Here is a 16,050-nt window from a genome sequence, read left to right on the forward strand (position 1 = left end):
ATACCTGGTCAACTAAAGTTAGGCACAATATGAGAAGAATAAATCACTGGTTTGTTAGCTTTGATGCCGTCTCTACTGTGAGACTGCACTGTCAGTTTGAGTGATCAAGGGCCCCTAGTTAATAAAGAAATGAGTGATGCAAACTTCACTTAAAAACAAACTATAACTCACTTATAAACATTATAAACCTGAGGACCTGAACATGGTACTGGTTACTTTTTGGATTTAACTTTAGTTAAAAGGGGGACGATCTAATCAGCTCTATGCCAAAACATTAACTTGTTGAATAGCCACAAATGGACATGTAGGCTCCAGCCTTTGAATTGAAAACACCAAGTGTGTTTTTGCAAGTTTGTAGATTGCAGATTTAAGTGTATAATATTGTTGGAGAGCTGCCTGGTTGTGTGTAATGTTGTAAATAAAAAAAGTGTTAGATTAGATGAATCCAGGATGCTCCGTTACATAACCATTACAGTATGCACCTTAACAAAACTGAGACTACTATACAAACAAAGTTTATTTAAAACACTGCATCCATCTGTGTAAGAAATATTACACTATGCTACATTGTTAAAAAAAAAAAGTTTACTCAAAACAGTGCACATCTCTGCTGGTTGCATCTGTCAGTTGTGTTGGCATTGCAGTGGGTGCTTCACCGTCCCCTGCCTGGCAGAGATCTGCACTCTGCTGCATACACTCTTCTAGTTGCATATAAACTCTAACTTTTTCTAGACTATTTCATATGAGCTGACACCCTCCTTGGACTTGTCAGAGAGAAGCAATTTCAGCTGCACAAGCAAAAATGAATAATTTAAGTAAGTGAGAATTCAGGAAGCAAGTCCTAAAATTACTGCAAGAACATCAAAATATTCAGCAAGTTTACATGAAAGTAGAAATTGTTGCGTTGGCTATTCTGGCTATTTTCATTACACCAAATAAGAGGCATGAAAAACTGACTTTGTGCTTTCTTTTAGCTTAGTTAAGTGTTGTTCAACATCAGTGATAACAGCAGTGAATCACGGCTGCTGTGCTATACTTGACTAAACTAATATACCTTTGTTGTTTCACAGAGTTGCATTAGTGTTGAACTAATTAAATTTCAAAGAAAGGCCAAAGCATTTTGCCTCTGATGGTGGAACAACAACATACAGTAAAACACAAACTCTTGATTGCTGCAACTTGATTGACAGAAAATTAATCAGCAACTGTTTCAGTAAACTATTAATTCAAGCTATTTTCCAAGCAAAAATGCCTTAATATGTGATGGTTCCAGCTCATGAAATGTGAGATCTGCTGCTTTTCCTTGTCTTAAATTATACTAAGTTTGGTTCTGGGAAATTGTGACGGTCAGTTACAGTTTTCTGGTGTTTTTATCCACCAGATGTTCAATCTATATATTGAGAAATACTCAGTTCATTAGCTTTTGCCTGTATATAAAATATTTTCAAAACTGAGCAAGGGATATATTTAACACCATGCTGGTATTTTCATACGCTGAAATCCACAACATATAAGTCCTGTAGTGTCACACTTCACCTGCTGTTGCATCTGTCAGCGTTGGTAGTGTCTCATTAAAAGGAACAGCAGGCTTCCACGCAACTTTCCTCGACAGCCTCATCACCGCTGGCGAACTTGACCTGAAGCACACATCCAAATCAACAGAGAAGCAGCTTGGTACAATATAGACCTCAATGCTGCTGCGAATACGTGTCAAAAATTAAAGCCACTTGCTTTTTACTTTAATTAAATTGTATTTTCTTGTTGCTGCAGGGATATTCTTTTTAACGTTGTGACTGAAGGAAAAAAAAAACACTTGGAGGTGTGATTTTCCCAACAGTCAGACGTCTTGAATCTGTACTTACAGAGTTCAAGTTTGCATATATACCTATGTGTACCTGTACACACAAGTTAGCAGGTTGATAGTGGGGACTCGTAGGAAGTAGATGGTCTTTGGAGTCTGTGTCAGGAGGACGAATAATCCGGTGGATTGTGTATTTCTCACTCAGTACCTGGTGTATATATTGCTGCAACTAATTATTATTTTAACTGGTGATTAATCTGTCAATAGTTTTCTCGATTAATCAATTTCTTGTTTGATGAAAAATGTCAAAAATTGGTGAAAAACGGTGATCAGTGTTTCCCAAAATGACATCCTTAAATTGTTTTATCCATAACCCAAAGATATTCAGTTTAGTGTCACAGAGGAGTAAAGAAACCAGAAGACAGTCACCTTTAAGAAAAAAGACTTAAACCCATTAGTCGATTACCAAAATAGTTGGCGATTAATTTACTAATCGTTTGTCTTTATGGTTCAGTAACGAGGTTTATGTGCAATGTAGAGCTACAACAATTACTCAGACGTTGTTATTTGAGACTTTACCTCCTGATTAGGTTTATTTTTTATTTTCTGTTTTTTTGTTTTGGGGTTGCGGGGAAAACAAAACAGGCTTGTTACTGAGTGGACTGAAGTCTGAGGGTTTTTTTTTTAATGCACTCTTATCTGATTTACCGATATGCAAAGTGCAGATATCAGAAAGGGAAAACATCTCTTTTCATGGTCACATAAATATTCTGAAGCTGCAGGCTAATTGGGATTAGGTGTAACTGTGTTTTGGTCACATGCAGAAAAGAAAACATTTTGTTCTGTATGAGGTTGATACATTTCTTCTACACAAAATAAAGTCAGGAGCTCTGGCTTGTATGTTGTGTTCTACTTCCTCTTCACAGTATCAGCTGTAGCAGAGAGATTACAAAAGCTGCATACTGTGTGTGTGTGTGTGTGTGTGTGTGTGTGTGTGTGTGTGTGTGTGTGTGTGTGTGTGTGTGTGTGTGTGTGTGTGTGTGTGTGTGTGTGTGTGTGTGTGTGTGTGTGTGTGTGTGTGTGTTTAGTGGAGTGTGTCCACAGTGTGGCCACAGTGACTGCCCTGTCTAACAATTTCAGTTCCTGTTGCTGCCTTCTGTATTTTTGATGTGTTTGCACTTTTCTTTTCTTTTTCTATTTAATTCTTCTTCTCCAAAAATCAAAAGGCAAAGATCATGCTCTCTGTTTACTCGCTTTTCTTATCTCTCCATCTCTGTTTTGCACGGACAAAGAAGTGACCAGCATCCTGTCAGAAACTCTTATCAAGTTCTCTTTGAGTCAGCTGTGCACTGATATGTTTTTTTCCCCTTTTACTTACTGGTAGTTAAGATTTTTTTCTGCTTTGTCATGGCAGCTTGTGAGGTTATCCGAGAGAGAGGGGGAGAGGATAAAATTTCCCTCTAGACAGAAAAAGATGTTTCTTTTCCCAGAAAAATCTCAGACAGAAAGAACCCCACACTTCCTCTTTGGTCTGGTTGCATTATACTGTACAGGCCTCTGTCAGTAACAGGTTGTTTGAATACCTTGTTTATTGGTAATCTCTAACATTTTATTGAATCTGACTCCTTTAAAATCACTCATTAAATCTATTCAGGGTCAGAGCTCACCATAAACATTGTGATTAATATAAAACTCAAACACTCATTTGAGATCTGTAGTCACCTTTTTGTTGGATGACAAATGAAGGCGTAATGGAACAGTTTTGAGTGGTGGCCTAATGTTCACAACAATAGACAATAACCAGAGTTTCAGTCTGGCCTTTGGCTAAGGTACTTAGGGAATTACCGTTAATTAAGGCTACAGCTGATATAATCTGCTGCTGGCAATGTTTGTCATTTCCACCAGTGAAACTGCCAGATAAAAAGTACAAAGCCTGCTAGCTGAATATTTTGTGCATTGTTCTTTGTGAATAAAAAGAGTCAGGAGAGATAAAAGATTCAATCAAACATTCGTTCTGACTTAAGTGAATCCAGGGTTTTTGCAGACGTGAAACCAAATGTAAATGCAGTCATGGTGCAATTTTATTTTGTCCTTTTTTAATTTTGAATTAAACGTTATAGTGTCCCGGTTATGTGCTTTCACAATATGCACGTCATGATGCAAGTCACAAGTAAATTGCATTTCGTTGGGGTTTTGGATCCAGATGTTAAAGAGCTACTGCCCACTTAAAAGTTTTTTTTTTGAGCTATTAACTAATTACGTTACTGTATTGTCATGAAACACATCACATGAAACATATGGGGTTAATATTGACGTTTCTTAGCATATTCATAAACATCTGGATTTCATGGGTTGAAAACGGCTCAACACACCAGCCACTGTGAAATCATCCTGAACCTTGCATGGCAAATGCTAATACATAGTGGACTGCTTTGGACTGCTCAACATAATGAAATAATACATAATGAAATATCAAAAAAAAGAAGGTTAACGTGGGGGCACCTCCCGTAGCCCTTGTTCTTAAGTGGGAGTCTACTCTAGGCTCATCATTCACAAGGGTTTATGCTATTTTTTAGCCCAACCTCAGCTTAGTATTTTTCAATTTTGGTGCAGTGGTTCCAGCTTGTGCCATGATTCATATGTGCTTCTAGTGACTGTTAAGCTCCAGCGGACTCTCTGTGTTTCCAGCACTGTCCCTGCTACACCGAGCACTGATCAGTCCATCACATCGTCCCCCACTCTGGTCAGTGTCCCTTTATCTCCTGCGTCACACAGTCCTTAGCCACAAGGCTATGCTCCTTACAGTGGTTGTCCTGTGGGTGGAGCTCAGATCTGGAGATGAAGTTACACTTTAAAGGTTTATTTTGACATTTGGGGAAGTGTGTCTACTTAGAGTTAGATGAGAAGATTGACAGACTTGCTGATTAGCTTAGTGCAGTTAAGCATAAAGGCTAGAAGCAGGAGGAAACAGCTGGTTCTGCCCAAAGGTAACAAAATCCACCCACCAGCACCTTAAAAGCTCACAAATTAACTCTTTCTTTCACATTTACTTAATCAAAACTGGAAGTGTAAAAATGACTATTTGTGATTTTTACAGGAAATTGCATAAAACGTCTTTCCCGAGAAATGTCACTGTTGAGATATTCCTGTAAGGAACCATCAAAAAGTCTCCAGCATGCTATAAATGTAATGGGCTGTCATAAAGTCTGAAATCTTTGTAATCAATTCTAGCTACCGAGATGGAACTGTGGTTTCTCAGGGAACAAGAAACATGTTTTGGATTAGCACAAAAATGCATCACCCAGTTTTGGGTCTCTGGCTGGAGGAGTGGCTTAGTCAAGTTAGATACCTGCATGATTCTGTTGTTGGTGGTTTGGCATTTGTTGCATTTTGATGTAAAAATACTAAAAACATTTTTGTCATTTCTTTTTGTTAAACAGCAGCCAGGTGAGAGTCATATCATGTTATTGTTGCTGGAAACAGAATGAATGAAACTGCTCTTCCTAGGCCTCTTGGGAAATTGATTGAAGACGAGGTTGAAGGCGGTTCAATGATTTTTTTTTTGCTTCATGTGTCTGACATCAGAGTCTCAACATGTCACAGTACGCTAAACTGGGGAACTCAACAAAGACTCGTAGAAAGAGCTGCCTAAATTAAATATTTAGCTGAACTTTGAATGGCCCACTTCTCTGTCTATTTGGGTAGTGGTTCTGAAAATGAAACATTTACTGTAAATTATTGGATCCTCCTTGTACAGAAGAGGAAGTTTCACAGGGTTTTGTTATGTTTATGTTTGTGTACTCACATCTGTGTTATCCCTTTTGTCCCTCTATCTCTTTTTGCTCTGGCTGCCCTTCACACCTCCTTAGCAGCTGAGAAAGAGTGTGAAAAGTGAAGGTCAATTTGATAAATGATGGTAAAATAAAGAGAATTGTGTTGGTGTGTGTAAAAAGCATCTCACATTTTCCCGACCAACGAGTCTGTTTTTCCCAGATGTCTATGCAGAGCTGATTTCACGAACTGCACAATTAATCATATGCAAACTGGGCCTCATTAGCATATAATCAAATGGGACAGCTAACAGAGGGATTATGAATGCAGTAAACTTAAATATCATAGGTGCTTTTGATTAATCCTGCATATAGGATAAACAGGCATGGAGACATTTAGGAGGCAGAGAAGAAGTCGCAGTAACATTCAGACGGCGCTGCTGCTGATAAATGATGCAGCTACATTTGAAATGACAATGAGCTCTAAAACATTATGATAATTTATTCGCGGTACGTTATGAAAAAGTGTTCAAGTAATCACCAGTCTTCAAGCTCAGTGCAGCACAGGCCTGCGTTTGTTTGTGTGTGTTTGCATGCTTATGAAATTATACAATGTCAGTAACTGTTAAATTATCTAATAGTTTAAGTTTGACAGCTAAATTTGTTTAGCAGTTTATCCAAATTCATGAGGAACCGCAGTGCCAGATTTGATGTGTTTCTATTCGTGTCTGCGTGTGTGGGGAACTGCAGCAGGATTTATCAGAGGAGTCCATCAGGTTTTACTGACGCTCTGTTTAACTGTGTGTGTGTGTGTGTGTGTGTGTGTGTGTGTGTGTGTGTGTGTGTGTGTGTGTGTGTGTGTGTGTGTGTGTGTGTGTGTGTGAGTTCTGGCAGGGCATTACGTCCAATCGTTGCTGCCAACACGGTTATAGAATCAGAGCCATGATGAAATGAATGCCCCCCTCCCCTCCCATGACTTGTCCCTTTCAGCAGGGGCACAGCTCCAAAGTAAAGGCATATCTGTCACATTTTCTTTTTTTTTTTTTTTTTAAATATAAAATCCTTCCCCTCGTAAAACGATTCAGTGACAAAGTGACACATCCCTAGAGGGAACAGCAATCAAAGCAATAAAATTAAATTTTCAACCGTTATACTGTACCTGCCAAATGAACACTGAATACATTTCTGGGGAAGTATGAGTGTATGATTTATGAGAACTGTCTTAATGAGGAACACCGCCGTACTCGACTGTGTTACTGCAGCGGAATCAGTGCTTCGCCTTTTCTCACAGTTATTCTTTCTAAAACTGTAATATCAGCATAAAGTCACAGATTAAGACGCAGAAAACTTGTAATAAAGTTATAGAATTCATGAAATTAACTCACTTGGAATCCAAAATTTAATTATATTTTTGAAGACCCTTGATCTATTCGATTTTCAATCTCTTTTATAACCCGCCAGTCTTCAGGAAAGAGACCTCTTTAAATATAGACTATAGCTGTAGTACAGTAATGGTGGGATTGATTGATACACAGCCGAGTTTTTCTGCCTGGTTGCGCATCAGAACCGGAGAGCGGGCTCTCAGCCATATCTCAGGTCTGATTTGACAGCAGGGACACAGAGGGGCCTCTTGGCAAACTGAATAACAGCAGAGCTCAGCTGAGCAGAACATGGAGGAGACAGGACTGTGATTTACCTGGCGCAGGAGCAGAGAGGGGAAGAGCTGCAGAGAGGGCTGAACTGTCTTTCCTTAAAATAAATGGACATCAGTGGGATGGTAGGAGGTACAGCAATGTTTTCATGGCCTGGTCTCTCTCTGGACCTCCTCTGAAAATATAATTTCCATACCAATAGTATCATGATAAAAAATACCAATATGATCATGATACAATAAACGTGTGCAAAGTAAATTACATTGTCCCCTTTAAAAGCTAGTGTCCCACTTAGAAGCAGCATAACAAGCTTTACACACAACATTGACATTATCCCAGTGTTGCAAAATGTAAAATAATTCTAATATTTGTATCGCAATTTTATCAACTATACAATCTATGATAATTCAAAAAGATTTTCAGTAAACCCACTGAAACCTTAAATGTGGTTGAGAGCAACCAAACACATCAGCACCACTGACGCCAGTGTAGGTTTGGGGTTTTTGTCTCGGTGAGTAAGAACAGAAGGAGTGTTTGTGGAATGGGCTGCATTTGACGTTGTATCTTCTCTGTTGCAGCAATGTATTAGCTTATAAAGGTATTATAAAGGCTTATTTCCACATCGAGCAGACATGGAGTGTTTCAGGTCACTTGAATGTAAAATATCTGGCTCTTGTGCGCTAAATCTTCCACTGTGTTCACCAGCTAGGTGCCAACTACAGTGATGTTATTGAGCCACACCTTTCACATTATATGTAATAATTTGATTGATTGTTTAATATAGAAAAATATCAATAATGAAGAATGTAATTGAAGCAAAGACTTAGAAAATTTTAATTTGATGGAGTCATGCAGCCATAAATCACTGTGTTCTCTCTCTCTCTCTCTGCAGAGAGTTGCAAGTTGTCATTAGGCATCTTACAGAAATTATAACCCTTGAAAAGAGTACTCTATCAATTTGGTGTCACATTCTTATAACATTGGACTCACAGTCAACAGTTCTAGCGCCTACATTACCCACAATACAATCTGATAGCTTACAGCTCGGTTAGAGATTTTCCTAATTTTTAAACTAATTTTCTGGCCCGAGTGACGTCACTTGAGGCAGTATCAGATTTCACACAGATTTCAGCCACAAAACACTATACAACTTTTTTGTCATGTGATAGTATTGCTCAGTAAACAGACTTTAATGTGTAAAATTGCTGCACCGTCCCTTTTAGTTAAGAGCCCTGAGCCACAGACACTGCAGCTTCCATGTTAACTGAGACTAAGAGGGATGGGGGTCAGTGAGGCTGATGAGGTTAAATAATTATAATGAAGTTCAGTGACATGAACTTAATGAACACTGCTTGCATTATGTCTTAAAACTCCTCACATGTGAAACAAAACCATTAATAACTCACTGTGTTAGTTTTAATTACAGTTGAATTTGAATCATTAATTTAGATAACAGAATTATATTAAGCAATTAACAGTATTTGATCATATCACCACATTACATTTTTCACTGAAGGTTAATACGTGATATTAATAAATAGGCAGGTTTTTTTTTTTTTATAACCCTTCATACGTACATCCAAAGCTATCATCTTCTTAACAGCTTAAACTGACCCCTGAAGCTGCTGCCACGGCAACAGGTCAGCATCATACTGGAGCCACAGGAGGCCTGTGATTGGTTAGAGTGCTGCAGGATTTGTAGCTATTAATATTGTTGCAGTGAACTCTTTGACTGGCAGCCGGCCCGGAGGACACACACACAAGCACAACTGGAAATGGCCTGATCTCACATCCAAGGGACCTGCTGACAGCTTGATTGACAGATTGAGTTTAACTTTTTTAATCCTAAAAATATATCAGTTATAGCGCCGAACTGAGTGTTTATATACATATGGCGAGAGTGTAATCCTGACTGTTTGTCCAGCGCTTCTCTCGCCCCCATTAGTGCAACCCCTCAGTTCAGCAAAGGCTTTAAGTACAATACCAATTAAGAGTGGAGGATTTTACTGCAGTTGTTATTCTTTAGATGTGTAGTAACGAGCTCGCTGGTGCTTCAGCAGGCTGTGTTGTGGCCACAGTGATGAATGCTGCTGGTTGTTTCTTCAGACTGCTGCAAAAACAATTCAGTGAACTCTGTGAATGTAGTGCACAAACACATGACATGGAGCATCTTGATTTATTTAGTTCATCCCTCTTCATTATTTTACCACAGAGTCATGGGAAATGACAAAAGAATGCTTTGTAATTAAAACAAACATTTGTGACGTATACCACAGGGCCTTTAAAGGGATATTTCGAATTATTTGATGTTTTTTGTATGACGTACTTGTCTGTAGTCGGCGTATTACCCACAGTAGATGGCATTTGGCATGTCCTAGTTTGGAGAAGCAAAGAGGAGTACCAGCACAGAATATAAGCTTTAAGTTTGTTCTTTTTTTTTACATGGCTTAAATACATTTTGCTGCTGACAGACCCTGTCCTTAGCAGTTCATTGCTTTCATGCTGATCTCTCTGTTTCTCCAAACTTAAACCGATTATTGATAAGTACCTCATACAGTCCCACTTTAAATAATCTGAACAGTCCCTTTAATGATCCTCAAGTGGGTAACTTTGTCACACGCTGACACAAACAATATGACTGGGTGCTCTTTTCCCATCAAAGTGACGAGCATTTTTCAGCCGTAGCTCACTAACTCACAGCCAGGGCTCATAATGGCTCAATGATAAAGATAGAATTACCAAAAGGGATTAAATTACTTCACTGCTCTTGCCTTCACATCACAGGATCCACTTAACTTTTAACAAAATGAAGACTGATGGCTTAGGAAGGAAAGAATCAATGTGTACAGACAAAACAGACTTGAATGATGTAAACAGGCCATCCTACAGTAAGTTTTTATTAATGATTTCCTGTTTACAGTACCATCAGCAGAGCTTACCAAAAGCCATCATTTGCAGCTATGGTAACATGAAAACAAGTTTATAACAATTCAAAATGGAGGTGCGGGTTTTGGAGGCTTGGCTTGAACATCAGTCGAAAAAAGATGAGTCATCTTTTGCATTAGCATCTGAAGGACTCCACCATCCTGACCTCTACATACAGTAAAGGGCACACAGCCTCCTGCAGTAGTTCGGTAAATCCGGCGCTGAATCTTCAAATATACTTGCTTTTTTTCCCCCCTCTGGGAGACTGTGCTGTGTAACTCCCTTTGTGTTTCACAACAAACAAACACATTGTGGGGTTTAACTGGCATGTGAATCAGCAGTTGAAGACAGAAATGTCAGTCTCCAGTGAACTTTCTTTCTATGCACACATTTTTTCCACATTGCGGTATTGAGTTAACCTTGCTACCGCATAAACACAATTAGACAGCTACCTCGTCAAGGTTGAGGTAGAGATTGGTGACAAATAAAAGAAAAAAACACCATGAGCCTTGAGAAAAGCTTAAGTGCTCCACTCCACGTCCCGGAAGCTCTATTGAAGGGATGAACGCTATTCTTCTGAAAGATTTTATTTAATTTTTAGATGATGGTGGTGCAGAGCGCTGTCTAATCAAAGTCACATATTTGGTCTGGTGACTGATAAGCTGACACTATATTCGTACGGTATGCTGTCACCTTCACAAACTTGTGATTTTCGATCCCTTTCCCTTAGTGTCTGCTTTCCAATACCTGAAAAACACCTAGAAAGTATGTACTTGCACTGTACTACTATACATTGTTAGTTAAGTTCCATGTCATTGATTTATGTAGATCAGCCTCCATAAAAATGTACCCATGTGAGATCAATTGATCATTTAAATATAAATTAATTATAATTAGTTGCAGCCATGAAACATGAAATGCAGATTTTCACTGATAGTGTCCCTCTGAGCATTTTCAAATGCACTTTATTTTATTTCACTTTATGCTTAAAAAAACTTTACTATGCTCATTATTCTGTCCCTGGTTGGAGCAGTTTATGTTTATCGTTTATCTTCATGAATTATTCCAGCGTTTGAGTGATTGCATGAAAGGTTTAAGCAATGTTTAATGATGTATAAACTTTGTCGAATGTTACCAAAATATTTACAACTAAGATGAAGTTGCAGTTTTTAATACAGTGAAATATTTGTTTAGTCTGTCAGTGCTTGCATCAAGTTCGCTAAGTTAATTGATAATTTAGTTAATTTGAAAATAAAGTATATCAAAGATAGATGAGTTCCAGGCCTTTTAATGTTTATTATTTTTATGTGATAAACATAAACAGTTGTTTTCAGGTCATGAAGTCACATTCAGTCTGGGATAAACAGTAACTCGTATTGATGATATGTTTATTTGAAATGAAAAAAATAAGGCGGTAACTAACGTTCTAAATGAACAATAATTATTTTATTTATTCAAAAGTTTCCTGTGGTGAGGTTTGTGATTCTTGTTCACTCTTGACTGCCTCCCTGATTCTTCCCTCTCTGGAGAAATGTATTACCGGATGCTGAAGCTCTTTCTTGTTGGTTCTTATTAACACATGACCCCCCTCCCCCAATTTTTTTGGCACGGAGCTGAGACTGCCAGCTGTTGTACAAGACGCTGATCTGACCGCTGACTGTGTGAGTTCGTAGAGCATAATCAGATCTCCATCGTGATAAACGCTTATCACAGGCAGTGTGGTGATGAGCTGAAGTGGCATCTCTGACTGTGTGGCATTCTCAGTCCAAACCCTACACCGCCACCACCAACCCCCTCCACCCCCGCCACCCCCCCCGTCCCGCCATCAACGCTGGTTTCTGATTACTGCCATTTCACTGACCTCCCATCTGTCTGCTTGCTTTTTGGTTTCTTAATCCTGTCATTTTCATACTACGGAGCTTGAGGGTTTGCTTGGGAAACGGGCCTGCGTGCGAACACACACACACACACACACACACACACACACACACACACACACACACGGCCTGGTGGTGAGAAGGAGCTAAAGCTTAATTGCAGTCAGTGGCAGTACAGATGGCAGCATTAAGTGAAGTTAAAACGACCCATATGTAAACCCTCTTGTGTAACTCTGCAGGACAGCCCCATACTGCCACTGCTGTCATGACTCTTGTCTTTCTGAATCAATTCGAGAACGACGGGGAGCTGCACGCGCCCCGGCTCTCTCTTTTGTGAAACTCATGGCCTCTGGATCTCCAGGTCTGAATTCCTGCACACACGGGATCACTCCGAAGTGATTTATTACACAGTTCGGGGATCACCTCGGCGATAATTTATAACTCTGCGCTCGTGCTATTCTGAGACAAACTTCTGCCCTCCTGTGGAAAATCACGAGAGATGACGGTGCCTTTGGTGGTTTGAGAATAGACTAAAGTTTCTCACGCTGTACTCCGAGTGATCGTCAAGAAGAGTTCAGGGGCCTGCGTTTGTAGGCTTATAATGTGGTTTAAAAACTGCAGAGAAAATCACCCAAAATTGGTCATTTCGGGACTTTTTTGCAGGCAATGTTTGCATCCATTTTGTCTTTGTTTAGCACCTTTTAAAGGTTCATGATGTATTTTGGGGTTTAATTGTTAGAATTTGGCAGAAATGGAGTATAATATTCACAAACATGTTTTCATAAGTGTATAATCACCTGAAAATAAGTATCGTGTTTTCATTACCTTAGAATCAGCCATTTATATCTACAGAGGTCGTGGGTCCTCTTCAGGACTCTATTAAACGTTTTACCTGAGGGTGGTGCCTTACATCCTACGTCACACAGAGTGTTGTGTGTCTGATGCGCTTTCTTGTGAGCTCACTTTGGATTATCTCTAACCTTTGCCTTAACCCCAAGGTTAAACCCACAGGAGACCTCACGACTAACTGTAACCTAAACAGAAATTATGTTTTTTATCAATTTGCTTTATTTTATGATCATCGATAGATACACTTAAATTTTTCTTCCTTGCACTGCTGGCACTGCTGCAACTGTGACTAGAAGTCCCTGCAGATTTTCAAATGACTTGCACCTGACCATTACATATTATACTGGAAATATAACCAAATGGTGGTTAAAATATATTGACAAGATGGACTAAATTATATCCAACAACAAAAATATATGAAGACGTGGGATCTGTATTCTGATATTAGTGTTTTATCTTACCCAAACAGACTTACAACGCCAATAAATGAACTTATTAAACTTATTCCATACTTTTCCTCTCAGTCCAGCTTTTTTTTTGTGTACTCAGAGGACAGGCTGATATGGCCACAGAGTTTGCCCATGAGCTCACTGAAGCGTGCACTGCTGCATCCTGCAAAATCATATACACTATATTTTATGGGGCTTTTATGCATTTAAGTTTTATAGGACAGCTGAAGATATGACAGGAAAGGGGGGAGGAAGAGTAGGGGAATGACATGCAGCAAATGGCCGTAGGTGGGAGTCAAACCCACGGCTGCTGAAGATGGCTCACAGCCTTGATACAGTACATAGGGTGAATGCTCTACCAACTGAGCTACCAGGCCATCGAAATACCAAAGTTTTAGGGATTTCTTTCATGGAGGCCGTCATGTTTCTACAGTGGCCCAGAATGGACGAACTAAACACTGGCTTTAGATACTGCTGTCCATGTTTTTGTCAAATATCGCAGCCACCGTAGCTTCTCCTGTGTGCTTGGAAAGAGAGGATGAGACAACATGTTTGCAATCTGTAAGACACTACTAGATGCCACTAAATCAGACATACTAATGACATAAGATTTTGTCGATTTAACAAAGTATAAAGCTGACAGGAGTCTATAAAAATGTACAATTCTTTAGCTATACTCACCCAAGAACAGTTCATGATAGTAAAAAATATTGTTTCACTTTTTATGCACCCAAATACAGCAGAAAAATGAAAGAAATAAAACTATAATACAGTCTATTTACATGCAAAGTGATTTTTATCTCAACTTGTTTTTGTGCCTTTTTGTATTGAAAGTCTATGTTTGCTTGTAAATCACTTAAGCATTAATAATTTACAGTTTTTAAGGCGCTACAGGCGATCCTGTAGAAAGATAGGCACTTGTTGAGTCTCATTTCCAGGTCATCAAATACAGGGGATTTGGGTTGGTGACTGACGATCTGGTAATGAGACAATCATCTGTCTTTCTCTAGAATCATTTGTAGATCCTTTTAAAATTGTATGTCAAAAACAATTTTTACAGTCAACAGGGGATGCTGGGAAAACACATTGACTCGCACAAATGGTTTTCTCAGCTTCTCTCTTGTCTGATATACAGATAAAGTTATGTTAATATAAATAAAACATGCTCAGTGTATTTACAGAAGAATAGACAAACTCCAGAGGGTGTCCTAATCAAATCATCTGAACTGAATCATTTTAGTTCTGACAAACTCTGGTGACAGAAGAGGCCAGACAAGTGATCAGCAGATGAGATGAAAACACAAACGCGGTTGTATCAGTCCAGGACTTTCATTTCTTGTTTCTTATTGTTGAATTGTGTTTCAGCCACTCCCAAATTCAGCGATAAACAGATTTTAAACCTTATTTCAAGGTGATGTTGTAATCTTGTAACTAACCTCCAACTGTCCTCTGTATGTCTTTCCTGCAGGCAGCGCGGGCAAGGTGTCGTAGTTCAGACCATCATGCCCTTTGCTCTGGCAGCGGAACAGGAAGTGTGTGTGTGAGCGTCCCCGGTTGGCTCTGCTGGGATGAACATGCCACTGCACCAAATCTCTGTCATACCCCGCGATGTCACCTCATCGCGGGTGTGCGGCAGTGGGAAAGCAAAGGACAAGGACAAGCAGGTATGTGAAGAGAATCGGCTCAGAAGCTCTTACAGCTGGGGACACTGCTGAGGATTATGAGGTGGTAGTTTTCTTGTACAGTAGCTCTCAGACACACGTTTGATATTTATGACTCAACGTCTGCGCAAGTCCCAAACAAGTCCAGTGGAACAGAGAGAAGCAGAGCAGTGTGAGAAAAGTTCTAGACAGTTTATCGATAACATCAGCTGTTTCAGCAAATGTCCAAATGTCACATTCTTTTACTTTCAAGTGACAAAATCTTTTACTGGCTGTAGGAATTATGTTTCTCGTCCACTGAAAGCAAAAGAAGAAGTAGTGTGACATTATTATAAAGCGACAAAGTCCTCAGTGGGAGGAAGTTGGGGTGGACTGGTTAACAAAGTTTAACATAAGACAATACTGTTCATTTCCTGTTTTCTACTGACGATCAACATTGGTTTCTCTTAACCATGACTGCAGTTGTTCCTGAACAAGTTAACAACATAGTTATTTTTGTATCCATGATCATGAAGGTCCCCTAACCTTAATGAAGAATTAATTTTGACCCAAAACACATACTTTTCCTAAACCTAACTAAAGCATTCACCCCTTCTCTCAGTTAGAGAAGAAAAAAGTCTCAGTCCATACTGATGTTTGGCCCAATGTAATGTGAGAGGCAAGTCCACAAGGAGTCTTAAGCAACAGAGCAGCTAAGTGGTGGTGAACTCTAGTTCTCTAGGCTTAAGTTAGTTAGCATTCTGCTGGTAGACAGATATTAAACTGACAGTTAAAATCTCAGAAGAACAGTCAACCCATGTTGATCCTATATTTTTTCATCCAGACTTTTTAATCCAAACTTTTTTTTTTCTGGGGACCCACTTTTTCAAAATGACCAACCATCACGACCCAATTTATGATATTTATCGATGAATTTTGGGAGGACACAACACCATGAGAGTCTTCACTGTGCTGAGACCAGATCTTAGTTTACATCTGCTTCGTCATGAGATCATGTGAAATCATGTTCCCCATGCGTTCACACAAGATCATGCTATTTCTGGCATGGTAATGTTAATAATATCCT

General features: G+C 39.2%; 1 protein-coding gene across 6 annotated transcripts in view; it reads left to right on the forward strand.

Annotated features, from left to right (window-relative positions):
* The window catches only part of marchf8 (membrane-associated ring finger (C3HC4) 8), a 112,945-nt gene that overhangs the window by 14,290 nt on the left and 82,605 nt on the right, over positions 1-16,050 (forward strand). For all 6 annotated transcript variants that reach the window (XM_084735349.1, XM_084735352.1, XM_084735354.1 and 3 more), the window contains exon 2: positions 14,792-14,987. In XM_084735349.1, the coding sequence (XP_084591475.1) occupies positions 14,892-14,987 (96 nt within the window). In that variant the 5' untranslated portion in view covers positions 14,792-14,891. The remainder of the gene's footprint in view (positions 1-14,791; positions 14,988-16,050) is intronic.

This window comes from Lutjanus erythropterus, chromosome 14 (assembly GCF_056507025.1).
Source record: "Lutjanus erythropterus isolate fLutEry1 chromosome 14, fLutEry1.hap2, whole genome shotgun sequence".
Classification (NCBI taxonomy): domain Eukaryota; kingdom Metazoa; phylum Chordata; class Actinopteri; order Lutjaniformes; family Lutjanidae; genus Lutjanus; species Lutjanus erythropterus.